The 12,382-nt window shown below is 37.1% G+C and overlaps 1 protein-coding gene across 1 annotated transcript; it reads left to right on the top strand.

Annotated features, from left to right (window-relative positions):
• Positions 1–368: 368 nt before the first annotated feature.
• On the top strand, positions 369–8,675 carry LOC121876772 (histone H2A.V). The gene is made up of 4 exons (XM_042382156.1): positions 369–446; positions 594–671; positions 848–961; positions 7,339–8,675. The coding sequence occupies exons 1-4, from the start codon at positions 444–446 to the stop codon at positions 7,528–7,530; spliced, it is 387 nt and encodes a 128-aa protein (XP_042238090.1). The 5' UTR covers positions 369–443; the 3' UTR covers positions 7,531–8,675.
• The last annotated feature ends 3,707 nt before the right edge of the window (positions 8,676–12,382 follow it).

Raw genomic sequence — 12,382 nt, 5'->3', positions numbered from 1 at the left:
TAAAAAGTTTATTGAACCCTATAATACTGACAAATCAAATATGGTAAATAAGTTGACATGTGAAATACACGATTATTAGACGGTAACGTAACTGAAATCCCGTGTATTTTTATTGTGTGAAACTTAGATCACCTTAAATCACCTTTTGGCTCATACTTCAACATTACTGGATGAATAAGTAAAGTAAGAATTACTATTTAGTAAATTTGGCGGGAATATTAAGCCCATTTGGCGGGGAAACTTGGGAGTGTTGTACGGATACCCAGCAGCGGGTTATTCAAAGTTTCCCCGGGAGTGTATCTGATTGGTCAAACTCATCAAACTCGCTCCGCTGATTGGCGCATTTAAACCTGACGTCATAGCGCCGGGCCAGTAAAAAAAGACGCTCTGCGCGCGCCATCGGTAACAGTTGTGATAGTGCAGTGGTAGTGAGTACAGGCATCATGGTGAGTCCTTGCGAGTTTTTATGAGAGATACAAGTGTTATTGGGATAAAACCTTCACTGTGCTGTAGAAGGAAGTGTGGTGCGTACACTGGCAAAGTTTGAAGGCTCAACTCGAGGTTTTAACTGGTAAAATGTTGGTTTGTTTCAGGCTGGTGGTAAGGCAGGCAAGGACTCCGGCAAAGCGAAAGCCAAGGCAGTGTCACGCTCTGCCCGGGCGGGTCTTCAGGTTAGTTATCGATTTTTGCCAGCCGTCTCGTCCAAATTAACTTAAAATTTATATTTATATTATATATGTTGTGGAGAAATTGGCTTGATCTAAGATAAATCAGGCGAGTGACGTTTAACATGGCGGCATGGAACATGTTTACCAACATGGTGTTTAACCCTGACCCTTCGTTTCAGTTCCCTGTGGGCCGTATCCACAGGCATCTCAAGAACAGGACGACGAGCCATGGCCGCGTCGGTGCTACTGCCGCAGTCTATAGCGCTGCCATCCTCGAGTACCTGACTGCTGAGGTACAGTAACCCTAGCTCTAGTAGTGTTGGTACTCCTGAAGGGCGCCCATGGTACCGGCATCTTAAAATTTAAATAATTGTATTATAAAACTCTTGTTCTAATTACTACTTCACTTCAAGAATAATTGACATGTGATTTTTCCTCCTGTAGGAGTATGGTAGCGTTGATTGTAGTTATTTTAAACGGCGCGGTCGTTGATGTGGAGGACGAGTCCATTGTCCCTGAGTGGTGTGGCGCGACGTTGCCGTCTCTGCCTCCATAAATGCGCGGGAAAATATAAAATGCTTCCCGCCAGAAATACATGGGATCAGATAATTGTCTCCCTCCAGTAACGTGCGGAAACATTAAATTGTTTAAAGTGCCATATTTCTCCACGTTTGGGCGGGGAACTATATGGTAAACAAGTATTAAATAGTTGGGTTATACTGTATGCAGTAATGTGTGGTTTGAATTCGAACTGTTGTGTATCGTCAAAACTTAACCTATTCTGGCCAAAGAAAAAGTACATGCAACCACATGTAAACCTTAGAGTAACGGGCGACCTTGTTATTTTTTGCCAAGTTCCAAATATTTGCTGCCAAAATGGTTTGGCATTCACCTTCCCATACGAATCCTATAGTTTCATAATCCTTTTGCTTTGTAGGCATATGTATTATTCAAACGGGGTGGCTGCTTTGATGATCTTAAGCAAATGTCGGTAGATGCTAGATTTGTTTTTAAAATAGGCAATCTTAAGGGCAAGAGGCAGGAAATCCCCTCATATACAGTATTGTATATTATTAACCGCTCAAAAACGGTAAAATTATCGTTTCGGTCATGCACCTATTTGGAATTCCTTCAATGCACGTATAAGACCCTTGGAAAACCATAATTTCAACCTACCTAAACTAAAAATTCAAAATTTTGCTGCATGACCAAACTATAATAATACCTCAAAAACCCCAATTCATTGTATCATGAATTGTTGCTACTATGCATGAGGAATCAAAGAAAATATTTTGGCAATTTATCCTATATATGCTAGACTACATTGGGTTAATATGTAGGACTAACCCGCCGGGGCTGCATAACGCCGATGCAGCCATATCGTCTGTCCAGAAATGCCTCAAATTTCACCATATAAAAGTAAGTTCTTTCTGATTAATGTACTGGGGAAGTTAGGTAAGTTTGGCTGGTTAGGTCTGTTCTTCATAATCACAAATGTTAAGCAGCGTTTATTTAAAAAATATCCACTTTTTACACATATTTCACAAACTACAATATAATAATGAAAATCTGGCATTTTTATGATTGTTTTCAATCAAATTCGCCGGTGGGTTAGTCCTATATAATTACCCTACATTGATTAGTCCTTGGTTATATTATGACACTAATGAACATGACTATTATCTTGTGTTAACCTCTAAAAATTCGTTTTTATCCCAATTTCCCTAATTTGTATCGAGATATTTTTCTGGTGTTTTTTAATTGCCCCAACCTAAAGGAGAATTTATTTACAATGTAGTACCTTCATGGTAAAGAAGTGACCAATCGACTCAGATTAGACAAAATTGTATTACAGTCTTGCCATTGAAGGTGTTAAACTGAAAAGAGTAGTTGGTTTATTACAAGGAAATGTATACCGAAGTTTCTTTCCTATTAGAATCCATTACAGGGTTAATATTTACGACTAACCTGCGGCTGAGTTATTTTTATTACTGTTTATTTTCTTTATTTTTATAAGCGAGTTCTGATATGATGACCATTTCTTGTGCAAATTTTTTGTTTCATAGACAATTAGGCGTCCAGGTGAGCACTATTTTGTCTTCCTGGCGGTAATGAGGCTGCACTCTGGTGCTGTACTAAAGGCAGTTTCATTTTCAGCGTGACATGTGAAGGTTGTCGCCAGTCTTATATGGACGTAATTTGCGAATTTAGGGAGAGACAGCAAGACCCTTCAATTATTCAAAAACCACGGCATTGTTCCTTTAAATGAAGACTGTCCACTGTCGGAATTCCTGTGCTTTCAGACTGGGAAAAAATTTATTCATCACTTCCTCAACGCCGTGGCTCAACGTTTCCTGCCATCACAATAAATAACATTGCCGCCCGGGCTTCATAAGCATTGGTGCGCCTGCATCATCACCCGTCCAGAAAATGTCTCAAATTTCACCATATCATAGTACGTAAGTTCTTTCTGCTTAATATACCAGGGACTCCAGGGTGCAGAGCCCCCGGTGAGAAAGTTGGGCAAGGTTAGGTAGGTTTGTTTGGTTAGGTCTGTTCTTCATGCCCACAAATGTTAAGTAACGTTTATTTTAAAAATGTAAATTATTTAACACATTTGCACAAACTGCAACAGTGTCCACTATAAAATAACAGTGAAAATCTGGTGTTTTTATAATCGCTTTCGATCAATTTCGGCTGCGGGTTAGTCATAAATAATTACCCCATTACAATGCCAGCTTCCAGCTGCAAATGGAATTTTGGTAATTGTTGATGCCTGACCTGCCGGCAATTATTCATAGAAAACTGGAAAAAAGCTGCAATTTCACTGTTTTATGGTGGACACTCGTAGTTTGTGTAAATGTGTTAAAAAGTGGTTACTTATAATTTTAACCTAACCTAACCTTAGTTGAAAAGAAAAACGAGCAGCAGAAGCCACGTTAGAAGACCTCCCCAACCTAACCAAAGAAACCTTGCTTAACTTAGTAACCATGGGGCCCCACTGCCAGCATATTAAACAGAAAGAACTTGCTATGGTATGGTGTAATTTTAATTTTTTTGTGGACGTGAAAGCAGCCGCGTGCACCTTGCAGCGCATGAAGTATACTGAGCTTAGGCCTCAATCAGTGTGCAGCACTAGGGTGTTTTGAAATACTATGTCAGTATAATTGGCTGTACATCCTTGGATGAGACATCATTGCCACATTACCACAGAAGACAAAGTAGTGTGCACCTAATTATCTATCAAGCAAAGCATTTGCATAAGTGTCACACCAGAACTCTCAGATGAAGAATATAGTAAGAAAATAAACAAAATTAAATATTGCGTCGATGGGTCAGTCATCAATTTAGCCAGATTATTTCTCCAGAATTAGAAGTCGGGATTTTTAGTGTAATGGTTTGGAGGTTTTGCTTTAGGTTAATATTCTGGCATGTTAACCTCATTGTAAGGTATATATTGTTTGAATGTTGGTATCATTCTTGTAAGTTTAAAACCAAATATACTGCACAGATATTGACACAAAATCTGGTTGATCTAACTTGGAAATTAAATTTCTATCCATAATTCAGTGCTATTTAGCAGATATTGCTGATACTGTTAAATTCATCAGTCTTCATGTACACGAGGTAGTCAAGGACTAAAGTTTTGGACAGCTGCTCTGATCCTACAGTAGTGACCTCCGCCAATGGGGAAAATCATGAGTTAAAGCAAGATGATATAAATAAAATAAGTTAAAAAAATAAGATCAAATTAAATAATTTGAAAATCACATGCACAGGTCACAGTGTGCAGGGGGTCCCCGACTTATGAACGGGGTTAAAATTTACAGTACAGTATTTTATTTACGTGATGACTTATTTTTTACTTCCATTTACTCTATTTTGTCATTTTATTCTTTTGTCTTAAATTGTGTGATTTTAGATTTACTGTATATAAGGACTTAGGCTATGATATTGTGGGATTTTAAAGATTGTTCTGTAAGTACAGTATGCACATGTGTTCCGATTTACGTACAAATCTGACTTAGGAACGGAACTTGTTCGTAACCCGGGGACCCCCTGTACTGTAGGTTGTGTGGCTGTTCATAACTTAGTCCTAGAGTGTAAAGTAATGGTACGGTACTTGGATGTTGGCATATGTTTTACTGTACTGATACATAAAAAATGATATATCAGTGACGTGTGAAGTGCATATACCTTCTACGTCTGTAAATCTTTAAATATAATAACTTGAAATGATGAAAATTGGATCATGTATACATCTGTAATTTTTTTGTACTGTAGTAATTGTGAAACATGCTTAAATTTTTTGAGTACAAATGCATGCAGCGATGCTGGACAACTCGTACTCGTCAGAACATGTCAAGCTGTACCCAATTTACGAGACAGTTTGTACCCATGTATATAGTGTATTGCATGTTGTGGATTTCTCTTTATATATATAGTATAAAGAGAAATCCACAATATGCAAGAAGGAAATTAATTCCATAAGATCAAAATTAGAATGTTCTTATACACTGATGAACTGGATATAGTAAGCAACAACACCCAAGAAGTAGATACGTTGGCAACAACCTTTAAGGAAAAGGCAAATTCAACAGCACTTTAGATAAATGTAGGTAAGACCAAAATAATGATCATGGAAAGAAACCAAAGGCAAAACCAATGTAAATTATAGCCAGGATTGGAGCCAGTAATAGATGCCACTAGTCTTCTGGTCATACTAAACGAAGATCCTTAAGAAAAACAAAGCCGAGAATTTACAACACAATAATATCCCCAGCTCTTAGTAACGGTTGTTAATCATGGGATACATTTCTGCAAATTTGTGAGGATCATTTCTAATGCCATCATCCATTTGGCAGCATTCTATCACTACTCTGAACCGATTGTGTAAATTTTTATATGCAACCATTCTAGCCTGCAGCCCGCATAATATAGACTTTGTCATCAACATGCTGCTTTTGTTGTCTAATTGTGGTTACTTTGTATTCTGCAGTACAATTTATCTTGGGTACGAGATGACCCGAACCCCTTAGGGCAGTATGCGATCACTTATGTAAAGATGTGTACTGGTAAATTTGTTACCACAGTGATTTGGTGGCAGTTATGGGGTAGGATCTATACAAAATCAGTCACAGTGGGAATACCTAACATTCTATTTGCTGTACATTACTATACAGGTACTCGAAATTTACTCAAGTGGCATAATGTCACTAATACCATCCATTCTGGTGAATAAAATTTTTAATTAGTTTTAGCCGGATTGGACCAAAGTTTAAAAAAGAAATAGGACCTGCTAAAATTTGACTGGTTTTTCATTCAAAGCACCCAGAGGCCTGTTTACTGTTATTAAATTTAATGGAAATTGTAAATCAGATCTTGAAGTTGATTGTTGATTGTTTGCTTACAGTACAGTGTATATTATGGTTTAAGTTAAATTTCTGCCCTAAAACTAGATTTACCCACAGCTCTGTTCTTAGAATTGTGGATGCAAAAATGGGTTTTTAAGAGTGAATGGTAAAGCTATTCCATATGTATAGGTCATTACATGTAAAAAAATTGTATTCTTTAACCATATCATTTTTATGCCAATAAATGTCAGTGGTCAAATCTGAAAAGTTGGTAAGAAGCTTTGTTTTCTGACAATGTGTGCCTGCCTTCAATGAGAAGCAGTTGTCAATACAGTATTAACTTTACAGTGAAAGCAAAAGTTGGCCTTTGTTTTACAGGGATACGTAACAGGTCATGTATTTTGTTTCCCTGTGATAGAGGCTGGGGATATTAGCAAGTTAGTCTGTCCACAATAAGTCTCACAAGTTTGCCAAATCGGGTTACTTCAGTGTGTGCAATCTTTTGTTGTGGCTGGCTTGGTAGGTTGGGGGTCGCAGGGTTTGGTCGTGTACTTTTAGTTGCCAGTTAAGTTAATTTCTTCAGAAGTAATTGTGGTGGTCAGATCTGAGTTTTGAAGTTTAGTTGGGTAACTCAACAAGATTTTATTATCCTGCATTATTTATATACCTGGAACAGTACAGTACAGTATACTGGATCTGCTTATGTCCTTTTTAACCTGAATTTCATGGTAACACATTTAAGGAAAGATTTTGTTATCAGGAAATACTAGGATAATGTACCATGGTATCATTTGGGGGGAGGCATTACTTTTCAAATTTTGGGTTACAGTACTGTATTAAAAATATAAATATTTTACAAACTGTCAGTGTGAAGAATATTTGTTCCTATTGTATAATGTATCTAATAGATCTGAATTATTGTGGTTGATTTTTTGGTAACATTGATTACAACAGTGTGTGGTCTATCATAAGTTATATTAATCAATGGCTAGAAAGAAATTTTAATTCCCATGCAGATTTTGGGGCCAAAAAAAGTACCAAAGGTCATAGGCGTATTGAATGATTTTCTGTGCAAATTGTTGAATTCTCCCAAACAAAGGTTATTATTTTTTAATTTTACCAAACAGGTACAGGTATAATTTTTCTTGAGTTTGTTTTTGATGTGGAATTCTCTAGTTTCACTTTTGGTTCCATACAGCTGTTGCATAGTTTTGTTTTTATAAGGTGGTTGCTTTATAAGTAGTTTTCATGGGTGTTTGGCTGAACATGTGTGTGTGTGTGGTGAGTCACATCTCTAATATCCTTGTTATTTGCAGGTTTTGGAGTTGGCTGGTAATGCATCCAAAGATCTGAAGGTCAAGCGTATCACGCCCCGCCATCTGCAGCTGGCTATTCGTGGTGATGAAGAATTGGATTCACTCATCAAGGCGACCATTGCCGGTGGGGGCGTCATTCCTCACATCCATAAGTCTCTCATTGGAAAGAAGGGCTCGCAGAAACCTGTATAAATAAGCTAGTTATTAAATGTGCCCACATTTGCTTTGGCCCAGGGACTTTACTACCATGGATGTGCAATTACTGTACTGTGTTTGACAATGCTTGTTTGTGCGTCTGTGGCCAAGAAGGTCCCTGATTAAGGGGGAAGGCCATTAACCCATTTGTTAGTGGTGGCCCGTGAATGTGTCAGCAGTGAGACGGTCATGGATATGGCCTTGTGTGCGTGTGCGATCATTAACAATCATTGGCTTCCCCAATGTTAAATATCCCTAAAATCTTCATCTTCTGTCTGACAGGAAATGGGATAGGTGTTTATGGGAACCAAGGAATGAAAATTCTAAACTTTGAACTTGGTGTTCAATAATGTATTACAGTAATTTGTTATTACTGCAAATTTTATTTAATGTACTGTACAATATATTTTGTCATGTTGCTTCTTTGTACTGTACTTGCAAATCAGTATATTCTGCATTCATCTGCTAAGTAAATTAAGGAAATGATAATGAGATTATCAATACTATAGTGAAAGAATTTGCTTGCTCTTTCTTAGTTTTTGTAGTTTTTATAATAACATTACACCATTTAATAAGGACATATTGTCCAAGTCAAGAAAACTTGACTCCAGGCAGACTGGCTAATTGTTACGCAAGTCACTAATGAATGGGTTAAGATTGTCTGCAATCCAAGTGGCCTACCTCCTGACCCTCTCCCCCATTACCCATCCCCAAAAGACTTTGAGAGTTGCTCTACCTCTTAAGAAAGAACTTTTTTTTTGGACACTGCCTGAAGGATGTGAAGCTTGGTTGCAAGGGATCAAGTGGGGGTTGTTGCATTGCTCAATAGTTTAGCCAGAAATGGTTGTTCAGAGTTTTGCAACTAAAAGGTTTTCCATATTTTTCAAATATTGCTCTTAATACTTTTAAATATTATTCAATATGATTTGTTTTTATCAGAGCTTTTTATTGTGTTCAGTTTTGATCAGAACCCAAGGAAGTGAAAGGGAAATCCATTCCTCATTTCCTAGGATCTAAAAAGGTGTCGTGTATTACTTGATAAAGTACAATTTTCAATGTTTTGATAAAATGTAGAGTAAGTATCACTATACATATTGTAATAAGTGCATTCTCTACAATATAATGTATATTCATTTTTTAAAGGTTGTATTTTTTTTAATCCTTGGTCCATTTATTTTTACCCTTTTTCTTTCTTTTTTTTAAGCATACAGTAGTTATGTAAAAGTGCACTCCAAAATGTAGAATATTTATATTTTGAATCGAAACCTTTAATTAATATAACTATAAATACTGTACATGTTGGAAGAAAATTTAGTGCACTTAGAGGTGTGTGGAATACTTTTTATTCCAGTGCCATAAAATGTAGGAGATTTGGTACCTGTCTATGCAAATCAATGTTTTAATAACTTAAAGGTTAACACATGGAAATTGGGTTGTATTTGTATTTCATAAAACTGATAATCAGCATTTTCAACTTCGTCAACCATATTTATAGTCCCATTGACTAAAACTTGAGTGTAATGGGAGCTAAGTATGTTTCAGCGCTAAATTCAGGAAGATTGTGATCGCATTAGAAGTGAAGTGCTAGTTTTGCAACTAAATCAAATTATTTACAAAGATTTGGTGAAAACTTGATATTTAGAAGGGAATTATGAGATGCTGTACAGTTCATAAAATTCAAGTGATGAACATTTGGACAAGTACTGTAGCAGTTGTCTAGATTACTGAAAGGGTGCAGTATTACCAGATGGTACAGGTAGTAGATATGTAAAGATGAGATGGTAGATAAAGTTACTGTAAGGGTTTTTAAGGAGTTGGTGAAAATGACTATTAGACTGATTCATTTTGAGAATATTTGGTCAGGTTGGAGGGATAGAGAAGTGTTTTTGTCAAACTGGGCTGAAAGACCATTGGATGCAGATTTTAAAATCCCAGTTAAGGAGGCAGTGAGTGACAACCTGTGTTTACCAGTATTGTACAGCACAAGTAGTATTACCACATTCCCCCCAAAAAATTTAAGAAAAATTTCAACCACGGAGATGCAGTACTGCATAGTATTCCTATCTTAAGTCTGAAAATACCGTTCTCAGGTAGGTAAATGACCTACCTGGGTAGAATTGCTGGTGTAATAGGCAAGTCAAGCTTGCATAGGAATTTTGATTGTTCATTATAAAATACAGTGAAGGAACTCTGCATCCTTGGAGGGGAATGCAGTACTGTACAGAAATGCGAATGTGTCTTAAAATGGAATTTTTCCATTATACAAGATAACCGTTAACGGATCATCTAAAGAATCATCGCCCCCAGCTTATTTCACCTGAAGATTAACTACCTTAATGCTAAGTTAACCAAACTTAAACCTATTCTATCCTAACCTAACCTCATCCTCCCAAAATAGTTTTAGGGTGGTCTAATCTTTAGGTGAAATAAGCTGGGGGCAATGATTCTTTAGATGATCCCCTTTAACAAATGATTATATTTTAAAGGGTGAAATTTATTTATATAGTTTTCTGCATCTGAGTTACAATGACATTGTTCCCTTGATATGCAATTTAAGTATCAAAGTGAATATAAATGGGTATTTATCTTTGGCGGCTACTATGTGTGCAATACATCAATGCCTATACTGTAGTGGTACTGTATTATTAAGGAAGGTTGGTGAATATCCTTGATTTAAATAATTTTTCCAGGGATATCGCATTTATTTGAAACCGGAACTTAATGTGACTGACATGTATGATGAAATCACAAATACTGTCAAGATAATATGTAACAAGCAGTTTTGTTTTTCTCATGTAGGAGAATAATTTGAGTTGGCTGTACAGTGAAGAAGTGTGTAGGAGAGGGACATTGATGTGAGAGCTACAGTAAAGCTTGTACTTGACTGTTATAATGTTGATTTAAAAGGATAGAGTAGAATGAATTTAATTAAATCATCAGAATTTAGTCAAAGAAAAGATTCATTGGTTTTGCATGATGAGCTGCTGTAAGTAAAACAATACAGTATTAATTGTGGAAAACGGCCACAAAAATGTTGAAGGTGGAGTGCTGTATAACTTCAATATTAATTTGGATTCTTTTTTGTGCCTCCAAGTGTTAGATGAAGGGTGAGGTAAGTAAAAAAAAATTGTTCTCTGCGTACTATTGTTATTCTTTTATAATAAAATATTAAATGCATAGGGGAATGTATTTATTGCACAGTATGCAGGCAAACCCCGGTATTCGTAACCCCGTTTATCTGCAATAAATTTATTGTTACCACGTTTATTCGCAAATTCTTGGAAGAAAAAAATTTGAACCGGGCGCCTCAACCGTAGCGTAGGACAGCATGTGCACATGTATACACATTCCTCCGCCATACGCTCCCGCTCGCCTCGGTCTCATGTTTTGTGTGATCTCGCAAAGCCTAAGCGACCAGTTACTAAAACTCCCAGCAATGTTGCTAAGAGATCACTTGTGGCATTTACGTTGGACTTGAAATTGGATATCGTAAAAAGACATGAAAACTCCAGTGAGAGGAGGCTCTCCCCTAATGCTAACTTCAGCAAGCAAGCAACACAGCACATGAGAGGTAAATTAACAGTCTACGTTTAAAACTTGCCTCGCATACCTATGCACATAAACATTCAAACACACTCAGACATGTAAAGTATACTGTACTTGTAAACATACACGTCTAATAAATTCCATGTTTGTTATTGATGTTTATTTGATATGCCCTTGTTTCTTGATTTATTTTATTATCCCCCCTATTTACATTTATTTCTTGTGGGCGAAATTGCTCCGCTATTCGCAACGAGTTTCATGCCCGTAACCTTTGCGATAAGTGAGACAGCCCTGTACTGTATAAAAAAGGGGGGGGGGGGTTGGGTGAAAATTAGTCAGATTTTGGATAATGCCAACCATATACGTACTGTAATTTAACCTAACAGTTTGAAAGTTATAGGTGTTTTATAACACTAATACACTCGTATCATTTTCTAGTTTCTCTTCAACCACTAACTATTTTCTTTTATTTTGTGATAACACTTTGCTTTGATACAGCTCATGCAAAGTGAAAGGAAGGTAGGTGACATAGATTAACACAGGGAAAGTAGCAGGGACAAACGGATGATGATACTTGCAAGGCTTCATGAATTGGAAGTATGATATTGTATAGTGTTTGGAAGATACTGTAAGGGAGTGCTAATTCTGATTACAGTGTGGTACCTCAAGTTTTAATTGTTACAGTATTGATAAACCTCCTCTAGATACATGTACTGTACCTTAAACTATATTTATATTAGATATGAAATTTACAAATACATTATCAAAACCGATATACAGTACAGTAGGTTTTTTTTTTCTCAAATTCATGTAGAGAAAATTCTGTAGTTTCAGACTTTACAATAATCCTTAATTTTTATCCTAATGCAGTGATTCATAAACTTTTTTTGCCCCTAACCCCTGCCGCTCAGTCGAAGAAAGTGACAACATCCCGTTCAGAGTGAGAGAAGCGTGAGGCAATGACGGCGCGTGCCTCCCTCGAACCATACCCCCTGAGGCAGCGAATCACAATGAATTTCCCATTGCTATGTCACAGCTCCTCGGCCAATCCGCGCTCCCAGATGCTGCCTCCTTAGTTTTGGCGCGTATTATAGCATAAGGAGGTTTAGTGTACGTTCTGCTATGTTTGATAACTTTTCGGCGTAACATTGACATTATTTGTGTTCCACGGGTGTGAGAAGTGCTATGCAATATCTGCCCGATATTAGAGCAAGACTCGAGTGAGGCCAAGCTTTCTGGTGTGGGTTCAGGAGCCCATTATTCCTGAGCGTGTTTAGTGGTGCCAGTGCTCACGTGGACACCC

The sequence above is a fragment of the Homarus americanus genome, unplaced genomic scaffold (assembly GCF_018991925.1).
Source record: "Homarus americanus isolate GMGI-L3 unplaced genomic scaffold, GMGI_Hamer_2.0 scaffold33468, whole genome shotgun sequence".
NCBI classification, from domain to species: Eukaryota; Metazoa; Arthropoda; class Malacostraca; order Decapoda; family Nephropidae; genus Homarus; species Homarus americanus.
The sequence above is the reverse complement of the archived record's forward strand: the minus strand, read 5'-3'. Positions and strand labels throughout refer to the sequence as shown.